Genomic DNA, 23094 nt, shown 5'->3' on the forward strand with positions numbered 1-23094 from the left:
GTGTACCCTGGTCTAAAGAAATGACCAGGATATGATTCCAGAAGCTTCTCGCTGCGAGTCAACAGTGCTAACCGCTGTTCCACCATGCCGTCAGGTGGTGCGAGGATGTCTTTTGACACTAGTCGTAGAATTGGGAGTCTGAGTTTACAAAGCTTCTTTTGCTCCCAGCAAAGTGTAAATGCTGAATCATGTCTGGCATCATCTTCTTCAGCGCAGCACAAACATCATAATGTTCCCAGGGGCATAACATTGTGACACGACTCAGAGCGCGGTAAAGAACTCGCGCAGCACACAAAAATGGTTTCGCGTACTACGGACGGCCTCGTGTCCCAGTTGCTGTAAGACGAGCAGATACTTTACGATGAGGATGGGTTCAGTCTACAGTCTGTTTGTCAGTGTTGCCATGGATTGCAACAGCTTTGATCTCCACTTTCTTCTCTTTTTTTTTTTGAGTTTCCAAGATTCAAGCAACAACAGCTGCAGCTGCAGACACTGGGTGCCGCAGTGCCAGGAGAGTGGTTACCGTTGGTTACCGTTGGTTACGAGGCACACATCCACGCATGTGTGCCAGAGGGAGTGTAAATATAAACTCCAGGCTGCTCTCACAGCTTTTCATGTCATGCATATTCAACCAAGGATGAACTATGAACTAATGAGCACTTTATGTCAGGTGGTGGCTCACAGTGAGTTTTGGGGGGGGAAAGTCGACGAAAACTAGGCCTCGGTCCCAACACATTTCTTGAAAAGAAAGAGAGGCAGAAAAGAGTTCCCTTTAGCTCTGTCTCGCTCTCTCCCTCGGGTGCTGTTTCTTTTTCAACAGTGAGAACGAGATGGTAAGAAATAGACAAAAGTTTTCTGGGAGACACGATATGACGATGAAGAAGCAGTCGACAGACAAAAGGCCTTGAGGAGTGACTCAGCCTTGTGTTGCTGTACAACAAAGACAGAAAGAGACGAAACACTCTTTTTCTAACCTTTACATACAGAGCTGACAGCAGCTTCTTGTTCACGCTGTTAAGATGAACTAGAAAACACAGGCTTTTGATACTTCTTAGGGGTGTGCCAAGAAAATCGATTCACATAAGTATCGCGATTCTCATTTACAACGAAATTATCGTTATAAAATATCCCAGAATCAATTTTTTTATCGGCACATTAGTGGCGTTAGCGTCGACGCATGGCGCGTTTCCATGACGACTGACTGGAAAAAGGCGCGATTGATGCTTATTACGTGCCGCGGCACCGGAGTCGAGGCACCGTTAACCAGTTAGCGCTAGCTCCTTTAGCTCCTTTAGCGCTGTTAGTTGGACTGGAGCGGTCTGTTTATTAAAGGAAAAGAGCAGCGCTACAAATAACGTTAGCGTACCTGTGTTACTGCGTGTGTGTGCCTCTGTTTTTAAAGTTTAGCGTAACTTTAGAGCAGGGGTTCCCAAAGTGTTGATACCTGAGGGCCAATTTAGGAACCCAACGTTGGACTGAGGGCCGCCAAAAAAAGAAAAAGAAACAGAAAGAAATCCCATTTGTAATAATCTTAATGACCAGATTGCAGTTGTACAGTTTACACTTATTGGTCTGTATCCAGTAATGTCCAATAAACATTTAACCAGCTTAGTACCTCCTGGACTAAAACCATCAACTGTAATCCATTGTGGGCCGCCAGAAATGCTTCTGCGGGCCGCCATTGGCCCCCGGGCCGCACTTTGAGAACCAATGCTTTAGAGACTCATTTAAACAATCGGGAGTCACGTAAACATGACGTCACGCGCGTCTTTTTCCGGTCAGTCGTCATGGAAACGCGCAATGCGTTAAAACAGTCCGCTTTCTGTTAAATCGCTGAAATCGTTTGATTAAAAGTCTGTTGGTCCTACACTCTTGGAAATAAAAGTGCTAAGTAGAACCATATAAGGTTTATAAAGGTTCCACCAAGACCCCTTTTAAAACCCTTTATTCAGGAAAGGGGTTTTAAAGAGTTCTCTGGATCAAAATGGTTCTTACTGGAACCATTAGTGTTACCAAGAACCCTTGAAAGGTAGAACCTCGGCCCTTGTAGAAGGACCCTTATGGGACCCTTATTTCTAAGAGTGTACGTCAGTCAGTTAAGGATTGAATTACCATCAGTGTTACCAAGAACCCTGGAAAAACCCTTTCTTGGGGAGAAGGTTTTTCAGAAGCAAATGGTTCCAGGTAGAACCTCAGCCCTTGTAGAAGAACCCTTTTGGAACCCTTATTTCTAAGAGTGTAAAAGTACATTTTTATCTACTAAAAAACGTTGAAAAATAGACAAAAAAGCCACTGAGATGATTGAAGTTCGTGCAGTTTCATTGAATTAATTGAAGCAAACTAAGTGGCTTTTTCTCAGTGGCTTTTTTTGTGCATTTTTCAACTGTTTTTAGTAGATACAAATCACTTTTACACTCTTAGAAATAAGGGTTCCAAAAGGGTTCTTCTACAAGGGCTGAGGTTCTACCTGGAACCATTTGCTTCTGAAAAACCTTTTCCTGAAGAAAGGGTTTTTCAAGGGTTCTTGGTAACACTAATGGTTCCAGTAAGAACCATTTTGATCCAGAGAACCCTTTAAAACCCCTTTCCTGAATAAAGGGTTTTAAAAGGGTTCTTGGTGGAACCCTCCAAAAGTTTTTTCAGAAGCAAATGGTTCCAGGCAGAACCTCAGCCCTTGTAAAAGAACCCATTTGGAACCCTTATTTCTAAGAGTGTGTGTCTTTGACCGGATCGTCTTGTCGGTGCTTTCTCAGGATTAAAAAACGTTAAAACCGTGGGGGCTAGGCTTTACGCTGCAGAGTGTGGGGGTGTGTGTTTTCAAAGCCGATCATGAGTTAAGTGAAAAGGTTGATGATGGATGGCTGGAAGGGTGAGGACAGGCCATTTAAAGCAGGTACGACAATACTGAGAGAACAAAAGCAGTGGGACGGTGTGATGGATGCTTTCTGTCTATGTTCCCACCACCCATCTGTAACAAGAGAGGAGGCCGTTACATGGATGAGGATAAGCTGAAAGACAGGAACGCATGCAAAGGAAAAGTGTGATTACTATACTCCCAATATCGCTGAAGCAAGATCCCAAGTTAAGGCTTTTGTTAAGAGATATTTGCGACCACAGGTGATTTTAAACCTGCACGCGGTGATAATTAAGGTAAAACATGGCATTTTCCTGCCTCTATGACACATTGGTTGCAATAACTGTGCACAGATACGAGCGGAGGGACTGGAAATAACCCCGGGCACATCAGCGAACAAATACTAATTATGAATTTGCAGCTCTGAGAAGATTTTTTTTTAAAACCTAAGACGTCCCTGCAGAGAGGATATGCTCACGGAAATAACCGATTTAAAAAGCCTTCTGCATGTCACAAACACATAACATTCATAGTCCTTTTCGTGATTTAGAGCCCATTCTAGGGACCATTATGGTTTTTATTTTAAAGGTGCATCATGTAATAAATCTAAAATCCTCCTAATATGTCACAGAGACTCAGGAATAATGTTCATATAACAAACTGAACTCACCAACAACAACAGTACAGACAAAATATTTGCATTCAAAAAAATATTTTGCAGACTGCAAATCATGTTTATGTTTTGAAATCATGTTTTGCCTTCATGTGGCGCCACCTCCTGCCGTCTACCGATCATTGCAGTCAGTAGAGTCTCAGCTGCCGAGCAACAGCGGGTTGCCAGTTACGTCAGAAAACGAAAGCTAAAAGACTTCGGTATTTTGAATTTGAATGTAGTAACCGTTTTTGGCCACATTCTCACATATGGCACCTTTAACTTCCACAAAATGGCTGATATTTGGTTAACGACCTCATCAAACTTCCCCTTGGTTTTCCATAAAGCTCCATAAAGAAAAGTCTTCATACACACGAAATAGCATCTTACGGATCCCAAAACACCAGTTCCACGTGCATAAGAAGCCGTCGTGATACAGAACTTTTGCGGATCATCCTGAACACGCACTAATCTCGGTGATAAGCTAAAACAGTTCTGTAGTTTCGAAACACCGTGCTCTGTAAATCTGCACGAATGCATCGAGTTTCAACCCGAAGCGAAGCTCGTGGATTTACAGTCCTGATCGATTGCGAGATGTCCTTCCCTGACAGCGATGATCTTTTGAGAGAATGGAGAGCGCGAGTCCAGAGCGGGGGAGTAATTATCACAGTGTTGCACTGCGTCTTCCACTTTTACTCAACCTTCACCGTTTGAGTAAAACCGCCCTCACTAACGGAGCAGTGATTTTCCAGCCTCGCTCACCTTCAGCGGACCGTTCATTTGTCTTGACGCGTTAAACTGCTCGCGCCGTAATGGAAATTATAGATTTTTTTTTTTAAATTCATACGTTGGCACAAACAAATCCAGACAGGCAAATTAATCTGGAGGATTACGGACGCAGGGTGCGAATCGCAGGTTTACGTCGTGACGCGTGGCTCTAAGACGCATCGACTATCAAGGACGACGATCTATCACCAAATCGACATTTTGACTCGATCGAAACAGCAAAGCAGACACGAACAAGCTCCAGTGCCGTTAAAAATAAATGATAATTATGCCCTTTTATTCCTTAACAAATCCAACTTTTTCTCTCCTTTTCCAAACCTATGAAGCCTCGTCAGGCAGTGAGTGCAGTACGTCTGCTTCAGAGCTCATCTGTCTCTCACCACATCTGCCATCAAAGCTCTTCTCTCAGTAAAAACAGAGAGTTAGCTTGACAACCCTTCGCTGTAACTCCGCTTACCCATTCTGTGGATGTTACCTGCGAGTATATTATGAAAGTAACGCGCGACGAGACGAGCCGACGGAGTTTTGGGTTGGGATTTTTGATGCGGTAACAATAGGACGACCCTGTGAAACATCCCAGAGTGGAATCTCTGCGGGCCAAAACAGACGTTAAAAAACAAGACTAACCCAGTTCGATTTTCATGGTTCTATCAAAACTCTTGCTGCTGCCGAGGCGTCACATTAACGAAGACGAGGTACTTCCCAATTAGTTTAGAGCAAAATCTAAATCTGATCTAAAACATACTTTGTTGCTGGTCAGCAGTCGGGCGGCGTTGCGCACAGTAACCACCTCTGCTAGCTGGGAGCCTCACTAAAGCAGCATAAAAAATGCTATGCTACCAAGCTAGTGGAAACGCAACTTAACCGTTTACAGTGTAAATACTTGATTAACAGATTTACAACAAGTAAAAATTAGTGCTGGGCAGCGGCGTCAACGTTAGCGCACATTAACGCATGTCGCGTTTCCATGACGGCTGACCGGAAAAAGATGTGTGTGGTGTCATGTTTACGTGCCGCGGCACCGGAGTCCAGGCACCAGTTAGCTCCGTTAGCTCCTTTAGTTGAGTTAGCTTCTTTAGCGGCGATAGCTCCTTTAGCGGTGTTAGCTCCTTTAGTGGCGATAGCTCCTTTAGCGGCGATAGCTCCTTTAGCGGTGTTAGCGTGCCTACAGTCAAACTGGAGCCTGGAGTCTGTTTATTAAAGGAAAAGAGCAGCGCTACAAATAAGCAGCGTACCTGTGTTACTGCGTATGTGTGCCTCTGTTTTTAAAGTTTAGCGTTACTTTAGAGACTCATTTTAACAAATCGGGAGTCACGTAAAAAACATGACGTCACATGCGTCTTTTTCCGGTCAGTCGCCTTGGAAACGCGTCATGCGTTAATGTGCGGCGACAGCAGCGCCAACGTTAACGCTGTTAACGTACCCAGCACTAGTCAAAACAAGTGATAATAAGTCATAACTGATGACTGACTGAAAAACTATTGTTTCTGTTTTAGTCATACGTGCTGCCGAGGTGTCACCTTAACGAAGACGAGGTCATTCCCAGTTAGTTTAGAGCAAACTGGAAAGGGCTGCAAAGATGGTGATCTAAAACTTACTTTGTTGTTATTAAGGAGAATAAATCTAATCAGGGACTGGATCCTGAGTGTACAGCATCTTCTCTCCTCAAGGAACTCCCTTTAAAACTATTAAAACGCCTTAAATGTAGTGGCATGGTCACCATTAAACCATTTGGGCCTCAAGCCTTCTTTAGGTTGCCAAACAGAAGAGGAGACCATCTTCAAGTGGGCATGGAGCGGTGGCTTTGAGAGGGAGGAAGGAAGGAAACGAGTGAGGAATCCAGCAGATGGCAGCAGGTTTGTTCCAACAACTGAGGGAACTTAAAAGAACAACAATCTGTGAATACTCCAAGTGATTAAATCGAAGTTAATTTCACTCTGGCATGGTTGTTGGTGCCAGAAACGACCAAGAGCGGTCCTTAAAAAAAAAAGCAGAGAATATCCAGTAAGTGGAAATTCTCTGGCTTTTTGTTGACCATAATGTGTTTCAAATGATAGAAAGGTAGCGGTAACTCAAATAACCACTGATTTAAACTACAACCAACTTATTACAGAGGTACGACACATCGCACCTTGAAAAAGACGAGCTACAGCATCAGGAGACCAAACCTGCCGCTGTATTAGGTGTCCGCTGTACCTAATATAGTGGTCAGTAAGCTTATGATACACTAGTTAACACTACTTTTAATTTTAAGTTTCTATTTTGGAAAACCACACAAAACACCAGTTTGTGTTATTTGTGTCCAGTTTATTTTTGTCACTTCTGGGAGAATAAGGCAGCTAGCCTAAGCTTTTATTTATGCTAAGTTATTTATTTGTACAGATAGTACGTTTTTATTTGTTTTGATGCCATAAATTGTCTTAACACACTGTGCATTGTATCAATTTTTGAATCGAGAATCGTTTGAATCGAATCTGTTGAATCTAGAGCCGATTTCGAATCGAATCGTGACCCTAAGAATCGGAATCGAATCGAATCGTGAGCCACCCAAAGATTCACATCCCTAACTACTAGCCTGCTAGTATCGCTAGCATGTTAGCACATATTAATTAAACCCTTCGAGCTGAGGCGATGCTATGCGTGACGTAGCCAGACTTCCGGCCACTGATTGTTCAGCGAAGAGACTTCCGACACAGGAATCAAGCCGAACTGTAGCTCACTAAAAAACGTGGGTTAATCTCGAACAATTAGCAGGGAAATGACTAAAAACACAATATTTAACAGAGAAGTCTGGTGTATTTAGCGATAGCACTGCTAGCATCACAAACCCCTGCCGCTGTCTTTCAGTCCAGCGACTAATGAACTGATTCTACTATGAAAACAACTGCTTTACAAGTCACGAGTCACCACGACAGTTTCATGCAGCCGTGCCGCGATGACTCCGCCCACGTTGAGTAGCTACTGTATCTGTGGTGGAAAACCAAGCTAACGCGATGCATCTGTCAACCAGTTAAAACAAAAACGTCATTGATTTGATTTAAATTGTGTTGATCTTTCCGCTCCAGCCAAAGCGGTACAACACTTCCCCCCCCGTCGCCCATCGATGAGCACAAACGGGCACAAAAGGCTGATCGATTATTAGCTGAACAAACAGGGTGGAAATAAACGGACTGACACTCTCCCCTCTGATGGTTTGAGCAGAAAGAATTAGGGACGAGCATAAAGAGCAGATCACCGTAGCAAAGACAAAAGTCGCACCGCATTGATTACCGATCGTTTATATTAGCGAGAGTACACAAACACGGCAAAGTCGAGCCGCTTTCTTTGAAAGAGGTTTTTAGCTGAATACCTGGTACAAGTAAAGGTGTTAAGCGTGCGTGAGGAAGTTGAGGAGTTTATGCTGATTGGATTAAGTGTGTGTGTGTGTGTGTGTGTGTGTGTGTGTGTGTGTGTGTGTGTGTGTGTGTGTGTGTGTGTGTGTGTGTGTGTGTGTGTGCAAAACACATTTAGTAGAAGTCGTTTAAAGTGATAGGATTATGTGCCTGTGCTGCAAGTGAGTCGATGAGGATTCTCTCTGCCTGTGGTTTTCCAGGCTGCAGGGATTATTTGCGTCGCCTTCCCCGGCGCAACCAATCTAAATAAGTTGGGTGCTTAAGTATTGCGAGTGTTCAGCGAAGGCCCCTGAGCATATCTTCAGTGAGGGTCTTTACCTCCAGGGACTTTCATGCATTTTCCTCAGCTCATTAAGCACTCGTTTTTTGCTGCCACGTTCAGATTTGTCCCAGACAAAAAAAAGAAGTTTGGAAGTTTTTATTCTGCTTCTAATCTTCAATGTTTAACCATTTTGTTGCGTTTCGGCTGGTTGGATTCACTCCACTCTTAACGGGCTACTAAAAAGTACCTCCCAAATGTGGGCGGAGTCATCGCGGCACGGCTGCATGAAACTGCCGTGACTTGTAAAGCTGTTGTTTTCATATTAGAATCAGTTCATCAGTCACTGGACTGAAAGACAGCAGCAGGGTTTGTGATGCTAGCAGTGCTGTCGCTAAATACACCAGACTCCACTGTTAAATATTGAGATTTTAGACTTTTTCCTGCTAATTGCTAGAGATTAACCCACGTTTTTAAGGATTGTTAAAGCCCAATTTATACTTCTGCGTAAAGTGCTCTGCGTAGGCTACGTAGAGACTCTGCGTCGACGCAGAGACTGTCGAAGAGCCTCTGCGTAGTCTCCGTCTGCACGAAATATTTTTTAAGTGTCCGTCACTCCGTCAAGGGACTACGGAGACGGCAAGAGCTGCGATTGGTCCTCAGGACAGGCCGAGCTAAGCTGCTCTGTGCCGGCTCTCAGTGCGCTCCGGGCGTCCTGACAGAGGCGGAGCTGATCCCCGCCGATAACGCCGCTGCCGAACTATAAATACGTCATATCTTAACACACACAGCACATGTTTAGACTCTAAATGGCCAATTTCTCCCCTCAAATTATCTTAAAAATGCGTTCCGTGACACAGAAAAGTGAGAAACGGCCACTTTTTCAACAACAACAGTCTTTCTCTCTCTTTCTTTCTCGGACGCCATTGCTCACTGTAGCCAGAAGCACAACAACCTTGCGCAGCGACCCCTACTGATCGGGCGGGAAATTGCAGCGAGTGTCCGTCACCACGACGCAGAAGTATAAATGCTCGAGGCGTCTCCGTGGTGACGCAGACGGATAACGCATACGCAGTCGGAGAAGTATAATGTGGCCTTAAGTCTTTTTAGCTGATCTACAGTTCGGCTTTGTTCGGCTTGATTCTTGTGTCGGACGTCTCTTCCTGTGGCGGTGCTCTGACCAGTCAGTGGACAGCAGTCAGGCGGTGTCACGTATAGTAATCACCTCAGCTCGCTTGGAACCTCACCAGAGCAGGTACTAAAAAAGTTAGTGGAAATGCAACTTAACCGTTTACTACGGTGGCCCTGAGGTGCAAAACACAAACTCAAAAACGAAAAACACAAATGCAAATCAAAAAACACAAACGCTTTGTAGAGCTGCCATGTTGAGGCTACAATCCTCAGTGCGAATCCCCCAACGAGCAGAAAACACAAAAACATTAACTCACAACGGAAACACAAATCAGAAAACACAAAAACATTAACTCACAACAGAAATGCAAATCAGAAGACAGTAACGCAAATCAAAAAACGGAAAATCATCAACTCAAAACGGAAATGCAAATCAAAAAACGCAAACACAAAATTAGAAAGCGGATACGCAAAACAAAAAACGGAAATACAAAAGCAGAAAACATCTCGAAAAGGATTTGTGTTTGTGTTTTTTGATTTGCATTTGTGTTTTGCACCTCAGGGCCACCGTAGTTTACAGTGTAAACATTGGATTAACAGATTTACAACAAGTAAAAAATAGTGCTGGGCAGCGGCGTCAGCATTAGCACACATAAAGGCATGACGCGTTTCCATGACGACTGACCCAGAAAAAGACGTGTGTGGTGTTATGTTTACGTGACCGCGGCACCGGAGTCCAGGCACCGGTTAGCTCCGTTAGCTGTGTTAGCTCCTTTAGCGGCGTTAGCGCGCCTACAGTCGGACTGGAGCGTACCTGTGTACTGCGTATGTGTGCCTCTGTTTTTAAACTCATTTTAACAATCGGGAGTCACGTAAACATGACGTCACGCGCGTCTTTTTACGGTCAGTCGTTATGCGTTAATGTGCGTTAACGTTGATGCCGTTAGCGTGCCAACGTACCCAGCACTAGTAAAAATAAGTGATAATAATAAGTCGTAGCTGATGACTGATTGAAAAACCATCGTTTCTGTTTAAAAGTGGAGATTATACGATAACACGACAGAACTGAACGCAACGCAACAAATAAACCACAATGGTTGCATTATTTAAGCAGTTATCAGCGGCTAACACTTAATCAACAGTTCATTAAGAAGAAGCAATGGCGTTTAACGTCGAGTCTGATATTGTGTTATACTCATAAGTGCTGCTGAGAACTTCTTCTCCTGTGTGTGTGTGTGTGTGTGTGTGTGTGTGTGTGTGTGTGTGTGTGTGTGTGTGTGTGTGTGTGTGTGTGTGTGTGCTCAAAGTCAAACATAAATATATTAAGGCCAACAGCCAGCGTGACAGTCAGAGTCTGCTTCAGCTCACTCTCCTGTGTCCCATATTTGTCGAGCATGGACTAAAATCAAGGCGACACATCTGGTTAGGTTCAGTTATTCTCTCTCCAAACAGAAAAATGCAACCCTGTCACAGACTCGCAGACAACCCCGTCCTCCGAGAAGGGATTTACTTTCTAAATCTCTTCTCGGTATTCTGAGAATATAGCAGGAGCATAAGGAGAAAAGCTCGGGTTAAACAGTTGCTTTAAAAGCATGAATCCTATTAGCGAGCGCTCGGCTCTGTGCTTAAGTTCCTCGGCTGTCGTCTCACGTCCCCGAGGAACTTTATCTTCGTTTGAATGATGAAGAAATTGCCTGAATGAATACTTTGACATTCTTGATTGAGATAGATTGTGATAAAGACGATATAATAATTAAATCTGACAACATTAAGGAGTCATAAATAGGATTGGGTATTGTTCATGGTTTTTATGATAAACCAATTATTTCAGAACCAGTGCATAAATGATGCCTGAACTTTTTTTTAAAGCAGAACTACGCAAGAGTTTTACCCTAACTTAACAGCTTTGGAGTCAGATTTGCACTGACTCTATGTTTGCTATTGTTGTAAAGTGTCAGCGGAGAGTTTTCATAAAGTTATTTTGAGCTCCATAGAGAAAAAAACCCACAAAGACGACCTGACTTCTGCTTTAAAGAACGTCTCAGTTATCACGGGTAAACAAGGGACACCTTTAAAGGGCCGCTTCACCCAAGCTAATGACTCGTTTCTAGTGCTGGGCACGTGAACGCACATTAAGCATTGCGCGTTTCCATGACGACTGAGCGGAAAAAGACACGCGTGACGTCAAGTTTTACGTGACTCCCGATTGTTAAAATGAGTCTCTAAAGTTAACACTAAACTTAAAAAACAGAGGCACACATACGCAGTACACAGGTACGCTGGTTATTTGTAAACAGAGCGCTCCAGATTGACTGTAGGCACTAAAGCTAACCGGCGCTAAAGAAGCTAACGGAGCTAACTGGTAAACGGTGCCTGGAGTCCAGTGCCGCGGCATGAAAAACTGCCTTACTTTAGCGTTTCCATGGCGACTGACCAGAAAAAGCAGCGCGTGACGTCATGTCTACGCGACTCGCGATTTGATAAAATGTGTCTCTAAAGTAACGCTAAACTTTAAAAACAGAGCCACACATACGCAGTACACAGGTACGCTGGTTATTTGTAGCGCTGCTCTTTTCCTTTAATAACCAGACCGCTCCAGTTCCACTGCCTGTGCGCTAACCGACGGTAGCCGGCGCTAAAGGAGCTAACGGAGCATACTGGTAAGTGGTGTCTAGACTCCGGTGCCGCGGCCCGAAAAAACTTCATTACTTTAGCATTTCCATGACGACTGACTGGAAAAAGTCGCGCGTGACGTCATGTTTGCGTGACTCCCGATTGTTAAAATTAGTCTCTAAAGTAACGCTCAACTTTAAAAACAGAGGCTACAGTTCAACTGTAGGCGCGCTAACAGTGCTAAAGGAGCTAACGCAGCTAACTGGTAAACGGAGCCTGGACTCCAATGCACGTAAACATGACGTCATGGAATCGCGTCGTGCTTTAATGTGCGTTAACGTTGACGCCGCCGTTAGCATTACTAGCTTTACTCGTCTCGATTGTTGTTGTTTTTCGCTTTTACATTAGGGATAGTACCTGACAACCAAAACCCTCACATGCTATAAACTTCCAAGGTTTCCTGGAAAACACCTGCGCTGCTAAACCTGCATCAAAAAGTCTTTCTGTGTGTATTTAGCCGATGTCAACATAGAGAACAGAAGAAGAAGAAGAGAAGAAGAAGAAGCTGCTTCTGCTTTTCATGGTACTTATACAATAGCTGTTGTCTCTTAGCAACGCCAGCAGGCAAATCGATGGAGGGGGAAAAGAGAGCGACAATGAGGGGACAAAAGGCAAAGAAGAAATGGACAACGTGGGGATGAAGAGAAGGATGATTTTGGAAGACAATAGGAAGGAAGGATGGATGGATAGTGAAGGAGGGAGGGAACAAAGCAGGACAGAAATGATATTTAAATGTCAGGTTCTTCCCAAGCTGCTGCTTTTAATGTCAAACGGGATCAAAATGTCACGGTGATGAAGTGCACTGCGGCACATGTGATCCCTGAAGGACGATAGTATATTTTTTAAAAAGTCAAGTCAGGTTGAAACATTTAAAACGGTAGTTGAGAAAAAGTGTTTTGAACGAGGGCGGAAAAAAAAATCGTAATTATTTTTCGGACAGGCCAAAATTGGACAAAACAATTGCTAACAATGGCTTACAGCTGGTAGCTCGAAATATTGGTGGCATCCCAGTTGTAGTCGGAAGTTGGAATTTTCTACTTGGAAAGTCGGAGCTACCACGCAAACCTCAACATGCATCCGCGAACTTGCTGCTACACTGTTTGCGTGTGCAATAATACAACGTAGTTCCAGCACGGCTCAACTCTGCATTTTTTTATTTTGCTTTTCCATTAGCGATAGCACCTAGCTGAGCTAATACTATACGTGACGGCATCAGACTCCCGGCCAATGATTGGTCAGAGAGTGTCGTCACTGGAAGAGTCAAGAGAGCGACATCCAACACAAGAATCAAACCGAACAATGCCGAACTGTAGATCAGTTCTTCATAAAAAATACGGAAAACGTGCGTTAATCTCTAACATTTAGCAAAGGAAATATATTAACAGAAGAGTCTGGTGTATTTAGCGACAGTATTGCAGGAAGTACGGAACAATTCTGTGAACAAATCGGTATAATGAACCGGGTCTAATGATTCAGTTACACCAAAAAACAACTGCTTTACAGGTCACTAGCTTGTTTGTGTCAAAGCAGTTTCATGCAGCCGTGCTACGACGACTCCACCAACAATATAGGATGCTATTTTGTAAAAATATCGGCATTGATACTCAATACTCAAGGTTATCGCTATCAGTATCGCTATCTGATTCTGGAGAAAGTGGTATTGATTCATGCCTGATTTAACAGTGACTAGCTCAAAATATTGGTGGCATCCCAGTTGTTGTCTGAAGTTGGAATTTCCGACTTGGAAAGTCGTAGCTACCTCGCAAACCTCGACGTAGGACTGTTCATCGTGCTTCGGTCATTTTTTTTTTAACGATGACTCCGCCCCCCTTGACGAGGTACTATAATAGCAACGGAAAGCCAAACCGTGCCGTGCCGGGGCTAGCCGTGCCACGACTGTGTAGTGGAAAAGCGCCAAATGTAAATGGAACAGCCCATCAAACTGTAGGAAAACTGCAAAATGGGTGAACGTGGACCAGGAGAGTATGACCCAAGCCTTATTTTAACATATTAGACAACAATATAGGATGCTATTTTGTACAAATATCGGCATTGATAAATTACTCACGGTTATTATCACTATCAGTATCGGTATCCGACTCTGGAGAAAGTGGTATCGATTCATGCCTAATTTAACAATGACTAACGGTGGCTAGCTCAAAATATTGGTGGCATCCCAGTTGTAGTCGGAAGTTGGAATTTCCGACTTGGAAAGTCGGAGCTACCTCGCAAACCTCGACGTAGGACTGTTAATCGTGCTTCTGTCTTTTTTTTTTTTTACAATGACTCCAACCCCCTTGAGGAGGTACTATCACAGGAAAACCAAACCGTGCAGTGCTGGGGCGAGCCAAACCATTACTGTGTAGTGGAAAAATTGCAAATGTAAATGGAACGGGCCATCAAACTGGAGGAAAACCGCAAAAACGGGTGAACGTGGACCCGGAGAGTATGACCCAAGCCTTATTTTAACATATTAGACAACAATATAGGATGCTATTTTGTACAAATATCGGCATTGATATATATTACCCATGGTTATCACTATCAGTATCGGTATTGGTATCCGACTCTGGAGAAAGTGGTATGGATTCATGCCTAATTTAAAAAGCGATGCTTTCAAAGTACTCACCTTGCTGCGATTCTGGGGTGAAAATGTCATCAAACATCAATCAGCGATGATTTAAACAACCGGGCTCTTGTTCACCGCTGCCGCTCCGCGCTGCATGTCGCGGTGTTCGTGGGGGCTCGGGTCAGGAGCTCACGTCGGTGGAATATCAATGTGCGTCTCTGGGCGCAGAGCCGAGCGAGCAGCGGGGTTTAGATGGACCTCCGCTATCTGTTCAAACACAAACAATCACCCGTTAGCGGCTAAAACTAACCTAGCCGTTCACACACACACAATCACCGGGTAACAGATGCTGACGAGGCTAAAGACTTGCTAACCTGCTCACGAGGACAAGGAGAGAGAACAACAAGAGCAGAAAACACGAGTGATGAAGAAGAAGAAGAAGAAGAAGAAGAAGAAGAGGAGAGAGTGGACCACGGAGGAGCAGGAGGAGGAGAAAGAGGAGGAAGAGGAGGAGGAGGAGGCTGCTGTCTCGTCTCCCTGCGCGAGACGGTGCTGCTCGTGAAGCCCACCGACCACCGCTGTCACGCGCTGACAAATCTACAACTTCCTGTCTCGTCTTTTCACAATTAAAAAAATAAAATAATAATAATAAAAATAATAATAATAATAATAAAAATAATAAAAAATACATTCGTTTTCGAAAGACATTTTTCCCAATCAACAAATAGACATTTTCCCATTTCTGATTGCTGTAGTAGAAGTTTTGTTGATATGTGTCATTACTGTGAAACAGTATGAAATTAAATATTTTTAAAAAATTCACCAAAAATCAACAAAAAGACATTTTCTCATTCTGATTGCTGTAGTAGGTGCCAATGGTAGACAGCTACTTAAAGGTGCATTATGTAATAAATCATAAAATCCTCCTAATATGTCACAGAGACTCAGGAATAATGTTCATATAACAAACTGAACTCACCAACAACAACAGTACAGACAAAATATTTGCATTAAAAAAATGATTTTGAAATCACGCTTTGCCGTCATGTGGCGCCACCTACCGCCGTCTACCAATCATTGCAGTCGGTAGAGTCTCAGCTGCCGAGCAACCACGGGTTGCCAGTTACGTCAGAAAACGAAACCTAAAAGACCTCGGTGTTTTGAATTTGAGTGTAGTAACTGTTTTTGGCCACATTCTTACATATGGCGTCTTGAAATGTCTTACCTAAATTATCTTAAAATGTTTTCACATGAAGAAGTGTCACAAGAAAACAGGGGGGAAAAAAGGAAAAATTATTTCTTTGCATTTTTTATTATTTTATTATTTTATTTTATTTACTTATGAAAACAATAATGGCAATCAATATATATATATATATTTTTAATTAGACCCAACAAAGAGATACAGTGACTTAAAGTGTGGTCGACCAAATGGTTGAGTCGCACCTTAAAGGGTTAACGTTCCCCTTAAGTGCCGAATCGGAAGCTGACGAATCGGAGGCTAACTTCAGCGTCGTAACATACACTGTACTCTATCGCTAATGCTAAAACAACCCTCTTAACCCTGGAAAAAGCCTAAAAAATGTCCTCCTAAACATAGATCTAAATCAATACTGGTTCTCACCTTACATTGAGTCAGAAATATCCACCCTGATTGGATGATATGTTGTTGTCCTTCCTCGTGTAATGTGTAAAATATCGATATTTTAATTCGTAGGGACGGGAATCCGTATCGGTCAATATCGATAACGCATTTTAGCTGAGTCATGTTTGGGCTGAAAATAACAGCATTCATAAGTGGTCGAAAACGACTGTATCAGACTGATATCTGTAGATACGATATCGTTTACGATATATATCGGTATCGGACACAAAATAGCGGTATCGCTTTATCCCTATACTCTCAAAGAAAATTTAGAGCCAGTTTCACTTTCATCGCGATATTATTGGTATCGCGTATCGTATCGTACAGTATCGCGAGCTAGCCTAATCGAACCTTAACCCTAAACTAGTTCTTCAGTAATGAGGTTCTGCCTCATTAGGACCAGGTTTTGTTCTCATTGAATGTTCAGTGTTTATGATGATACCACGTATCGCGTATCGTATTGTATCGTACAGTATCGCGAGCTAGCCTGTGATTTGCAACCCCTAATCGAACCTTAACCCTAAACTAGTTCTTCGTTATTGAGGTTCTGCCTCATTAGGACCAGGTTTTGTTCTCATTGAGGACGAATAGTTGTGACAAGTTCAGCGTTTATGATGATACGACATATTGCGCATTGTATCGTACAGTATCGTGAGCTAGCCTGTGATTTCCCAACCCCTAATCGAACCTTAACCCCGAAACAAGTTCTACCGTAATGAGGTTCTTCCTCATTAGGACCAGGTTTTGCTCATGTTGAAGACGACTGGCTGTGACAAGTTCAACGTTTACGATGATACGACGTACCACGCAACGTATCGTACAATATCGTGAGCTAGCCTGTGATTCGCAACCCCTAATCGAACCTTAACCCGAAACTAATTCTTCGTTATTGAGGTTCTGCCTCATTAGGACCAGGTTTTGATCTCATTGAGGACGGGTTGGGAATCACAGGCTAGCTCACGATACTGTATGATACAATACGCGATACGTCGTATCATTGTAACGGAGGACTGGTCATGACAAGTTCAGCGTTTACGATGATACGACGTACCGCGTATCGTATCGTACAGTATCGTGAGCTAGCCTGTGATTCCCAACCCCTAAACTAGTTCTTCAGTAATGAGGTTCTGCCTCATTAGGACCAGGTTTTGTTCTCATTGAAGACGACTGGTCGTGACGAGTTCAGAGTTTACGATGATACGACGTGTCGCGTATCTTATCGTACAGTATCGTGAGCTAGCCTGTGATTCCCAACCCCTAATCGAAACCTTAACCCTAAACTAGTTCTTTGTTATTGAGGTTCTGCCTCATTAGGGCCAGGTTTTGATCTCCTTGAAAGTCCAGCGTTTATGATAAGACGTACCGCTAATCGTATCGTACAGTATCGCGAGCTAGCCTGTGTTTCCCAACCCTAATCTAACCTTAACCATAATCTAGTTCTTCAGTAATGAGGTTCTGCCTCATTAGGACCAGGTTTTGTTCTCATTGAAGACGACTGGTCGTGACGAGTTCAGAGTTTACGATGATACGACGTATCGAGTATCGTATCGTACAGTATCGCGAGCTAGCCTGTGGTTCCCAACCCTAATCTAACCTTAACCATAATCTAGTTCTTCAGTAATGAGGTTCTGCCTCATTAGGACCAGGTTTTGTTCTCGTTGAGGACGACTGGTCGTGACAAGTTCAGCGTTTATGATGATACGACGTACTGTATCGCGTACTAGCCTGTGATATTTAAACTTAACCCTAAACTAGTTCTTCAGTAATGAGGTTCTGCCTCATTAGGACCAGGTTTATGCCAGAAAGTGACCACAATCCATGGGTGCTAGCATCAAAAACAAACCGGAGAAAGTTGTGTACATCCAATAACCATAGATTGTGAGAGTGTTTTTCCATGTATGTTTGTATGTATTTTGTCCTATTTTACTTTACGATTTACTTTTATAATACTTCTTTATTTATTTAACTTTTTGTTTCTTTGAATACTGCCAGTTGTTCTGTATGTGTGTGTGTGTGTGTGTGTGTGTGTGTGAATATACACAGTTTTTTTGAAACATGTCAGAGTCTCTTAATCACACAAACCCTGAGCTAAAAGGAGTCATTTGTGATTTTACAACAGTTCACAGAAACGTTGGGGGGAAAAAAAAAGCATGGAAGTATTTGTCAGATTTAAGTGTGTCTTCAGAGTCCATGTCTTCATGAATAAAACATGGTGTTTTTATTATGAAGCGTTTCATTACTCAGCGAGGCAGACGCTGCTGCTGCAGAGGTGATCTCTCTCTCTCTCTCTCTCTCTCTCTCTCTCTCTCTCTCTCTCTCTCTCTCTCTCTCTCTCTCTCTCTTTGTCACTCCACAGGTTTCTCTCACTTTTCATTTTCCAATTCACTCGGCACATTAAATGGACCGTGAAACAGAATCCATCAGGCCTCATATTGAATATTGTCAAAAAAACACTGGCGGCGGCAATAACTGCAGTTGCACCAAAACATAACCGTGGCCAGAATCTATGAATATGTATATATATATATATATATGTATATGTGTGTGTGTGTGTGTGTGTGCGTGTCGTCATCAGACAATGAAAAACGGAGCAAAACAACTGGATTAAATATGACCTTTGCTACAGTTAATGTAATTTATAGAGGCTAATTGGCAGCGGTCTGGCTGGTTTTGAACAGATAATCTGGCCAAGTGATCCTGTAGTGTGAGGGATTAACAGACTCATCAGAGTCTTCACGATTTCAAATCGATATTTGCGACTGAACAGCAACTGAGGCGGATCCCTGGGAATCCCTGGAATCTCCTCCTCCCTGCGTCTTGACTGGGTCGTCTAATCTGAGATTAAAAACATTGAAAATTGGTTACAAAGTTTGTTGCGTCTCCCACATTTACGAAATAAATAAATCAAATTCTTCTTAGGGCCCTGTACGTTTTTTTGATCTCACTTTTAACTACCTGGTTTAGCTTCTAATGGTTAGTACCAGGTTTAGCCTCCATAGCTAACTCCCGGCATTAGCATCTACAGTTAACTAGCTGCTTTAGCCGATATAGGTAAGTCTTGGTATTAGCCTCCATAGCCAACTCCCGACATTAGCGTCTACAGTTAACTACCTGGTTTAGCCGCTATAGGTAACTCTCGGTATTAGCCTCCATAGCCAACTTCCGACATTAGCATCTACAGTTAACTACCTGGTTTAGCCGCTATAGGTAACTCTCGGTATCAGCCTCCATAGCTAATTCTCGACGTTAGCATCTACAATTAACTACCTGGTTTAGCCGATATAGGTAACTCTCGGTATTAGCCTCCATAGGTAACTCCCGACATTAGCAAACATTTAACTACCTGGTTTAGCCGCTAATGGTAACTCTCGACATTAGCATCTACAGTTAACTAGCTGGTTTAGCCGCTATAGGTAACTCTCGGCATTAGCATCCATAGCCAACTTCCGACATTAGCATCTACAGTTAACTACCTGGTTTAGCCACTATAGGTAACTCTCGGTATCAGCCTCCATAGCTAATTCTCGACGTTAGCATCTACAAATAACTACCTGGTTTAGCCGCTATAGGTAACTCTCGGTATTAGCCTCCATAGGTAACCCGCGGCATTAGCATCTACAGTTAACTACCTGGTTTAGCCACTATCGGTAACTCCCGACATTAGCATCTATAGTTAACTACCTGGTTTATCCGCTATAGGTAACTCTTGGTATTAGCTTCCATAGCTAAGTCCAGACGTTAGCATCTACAGTTAACTACCTGGTTTAGCCGCTATAGGTAACTCTCGGTATTAGGACTCCATAGCCAACTCCCGATATTATCATCTACAGTTTAGTACCTGGTTTAGCCGATACAGGCAACTCTTGGTATTAGCCGCTATCGGTAACTCTCGGTATTGGCCTCCATAGCCAACTCCCGACATTAGCATCTACAGTTAACTACCTGGTTTAGCCGCTATAAGTGGCTCTTGGTATTAGCCTCCCGAGCTAAATCCTGACATAAGCCTCCACAACTAATTAGCCTTTTAGCCTATAGCTGTGTCATGGTCTGTATTGAACCTGAGCCAATGATGCTTTGAGAACAGGACACACACACAAACACGTTGAATATCCATCAGTTGCATTTATTCCATCACATGACATCGTCTCTCGGACATGGAACAAGCTACATCGGCAACAATCTGCACTGAATCAACCATAGTAAACGTCAGGGGGTGAAGTCCAGTCCAGTCCAGTTCTTCATGATTATTCTTTGTTTTTTATACAGTTAATGAACACGTGTACTAAATCAAACCCATTATTATTTTTATTATTATTACACACGTCAGATAACGGCTTCTTATGACATGAAAAGCAAGACTATCGTACAGCTACAGCGTGTAAAGACACATGGTTCAGACACTGAAGAGGCCAAACGTTAACTGAAGTGAGATGGAAGTGTCAGATTAAGAGCTGCTGGATGATTTCAAATCCCTATCATTTGTTAAACTTTCCTCTGTGCACACGCACATAACGACGACACAGACATGATAACGCGACTTTTCAAAATAATGTGACGTTTTTCTCTCTCCGCAGAGACGTCAGCAGCGATTCTTCGTTCTCATCCATAAATATTCGAGTGGCTCATTTATTGATTTATTGCTGGCTAAGCGTCGGTGTGCGTACGTTGAATGGCCAGAGTGACAAACCTGGACGGTTTTTTTTTGTTTGTTTTTTTTGTGTAAAAAATCTTTTATCGTTAGTTTTCTCCCAGCTTGAGCCGTGCAAACTCGTTGGCCATCTGTAGCGCCTCCTGCATGCACTGCGTGTTCCTGCCCGTGGCCTGGGCGGACATGTCCTTACCGCCACCCTTGCCGTCCAGCAGGGGGCACAGCTCCTGGACCCACTCGCTGGCCTTCAGGCCGCGGTTAGCCACGTCCTGCAGAGAGAGAGAGAGAGAGAGAATGTGATTCCCAAATGGTCCCCAAGCACTTTTGCAGAACTTTAAGTTAAGGTTTATGTGCATATGCTTTAAATAACATGTATAAAATTAATTTACCAATTCAAATTGGATTCTTATTGTGATTTTTGAAGTTTAAGTTTGGAGAAAACTACCTGAGGGACTTGACACAGGCAGGTGATCTTGCCGGCTTCGGGGTCGACGGTGAAGAGCATCGCGGCGGTCTGAGGAGAGCTGGACTTCAGCAGCTTCAGGGATTCGTTCAGAGCCTGAGAGGAAGAAGAAGAGGAAGAAGAAGACGCGCAAAATAAGTCTACTTCATCAGCAATATTGATATCTCAAGGTCAGAAGTAACGAGGCCACAGATGGAGCTCAGCTGCTCCCGTGGTAATAACACAAAGAGACGAGTCTGAGCCCGGAAAAGACAAATGTTCAATACAGCAGAACAAAGAGAATTTTAATCATGTTTGCACGTAACAATTGTTTCTCTGTACAAGTCGATGAAGAAGCGCGAGTGTGTTTATTATTCTTTTACACACTTGTATTACAGTAAGGACGTTTTACACATATACACATGCATATATATACATATATACGCATATATACACATGCATATATATACATATATACGCATATATATATACACACATGCATATATATACACATATATACGCATATATATATATATATATACACGTGCATATATACACACACATACACGTGCATATACATACATATACACATGCATATATATATATATATATACACACACACACATATATATACACACACATGCATATATATATATATATATATACACACACATACATACGTATATACATATATATATATACACATATACATACGTATAATTACATACAGATATAAATATACATACATATATGTACATATCTATATACACACACATGTACATATCTATATACACACATGTACATAGATATATATATATGTACATATACATACATATGTACATACATATACACGTACATATACATACATATAAATACTTGTATATATACATATATACATATATACACACACATGTATATCTATCTATGTCTATATATAGACATGTATGTCTATATATATAGACATGGATAGATATATACATATACACGGGTTAGTACATATCTGGACTTGTACCTTAGCTGAGGCTCCTGTCTCCATCTCCATGATGAGCAGAGGTTGGTTGGGGCTTCCCTCGATCACCTCCTTGGTCTTCTCCAGGACTCTCTTCTGGATGTCGGCCTTGTAGCCGCGGTCCAGGTCGTCCATGGTTTTCTTCAGACCCTTCAGAGTTTCCCTCATCTCGTCCTTCTGCCACTGCGAGATCACTGCCGTGCCTATGGACTGCAGACAGAGGGTCGACGGAACGCCGTCACACACGTTTGAATAAATCAATAAAGGTATAGACGTGATATTTTATTTTGAGGTCGCAGGTTGTACCTCCGTCATGTCTGCGATCTCCTTCTGTACGTCCTTGTTAGGAGCGGTCTGCTGCTTCACCCGCTCTCCCAGAGCAGACAGAGACTGATTCAGGGCATCGGCTTTTCTCTGAGCCTGATGAAGGAAGGGGGGGAAAACACACCAGTGTGAGCGGCGGAGAAGAAAGAGAGCAAGAAATGCATGTAGAAAAATGGGCGAAAAAGGAGGATAAATCAAAGTTTGGATGCTAGCTGAAGGCTACGGTACATACACAGATCGTTTCTCCAACACTCTTAGAAGAAGAAAGTACGGTGAGGGGAAATTTAGCTGCAACGTGTGTCTTTTTAATATTTCATCCACTGTGAGGAAGAAAATGATTCTCTACTTTCTTTATAATAGCAACACAACTCTGCTATGTATGTGTGTGTGTGTGTGTGTGGACCTTCTGGGCCTCTGCTCCCGTCACAGCAACAATGCGGCGGATGCCCTTAGCGATGGCCTCCTCTGAGACGATGACAAATGGCGCAGCATGGCCAGAGTTCTGCAGATGTCTGGAGATAAGCAGAAAACAACGCTGTGTTACCAGCCGCCGTTCATGAGTGTGGGAGGAGGAAGAGGAGGAGGAGGAGGAAGAAGAGCAGCAGCAGCGTTTAGAAGGAACATTAGAAAACAGCAGCAGCAGGAACAGAAGGATCAGAGGGAGTGTTTGTAACACAATCACACACTTGACTATAGTTGTTTTTAAACCT

General features: G+C 43.0%; 1 protein-coding gene across 1 annotated transcript in view; it reads right to left on the reverse strand.

Annotated features, from left to right (window-relative positions):
- Positions 1 to 20068: 20068 nt before the first annotated feature.
- The window catches only part of aars1 (alanyl-tRNA synthetase 1), a 17843-nt gene continuing 14817 nt past the window's right edge, over positions 20069 to 23094 (reverse strand). Inside the window, exons 15-19 of the mRNA XM_083893100.1 lie at positions 22788 to 22896; positions 22367 to 22480; positions 22064 to 22270; positions 21055 to 21168; positions 20069 to 20878 (exon numbers count right to left, since the gene is read on the reverse strand). Of these exons, the coding sequence (XP_083749226.1) occupies positions 20699 to 20878; positions 21055 to 21168; positions 22064 to 22270; positions 22367 to 22480; positions 22788 to 22896 (724 nt within the window). The 3' untranslated portion in view covers positions 20069 to 20698. The remainder of the gene's footprint in view (positions 20879 to 21054; positions 21169 to 22063; positions 22271 to 22366; positions 22481 to 22787; positions 22897 to 23094) is intronic.

Source organism: Microchirus variegatus (assembly GCF_963457635.1).
Source record: "Microchirus variegatus genome assembly, chromosome: 8".
In the NCBI taxonomy this organism is placed as follows: domain Eukaryota; kingdom Metazoa; phylum Chordata; class Actinopteri; order Pleuronectiformes; family Soleidae; genus Microchirus; species Microchirus variegatus.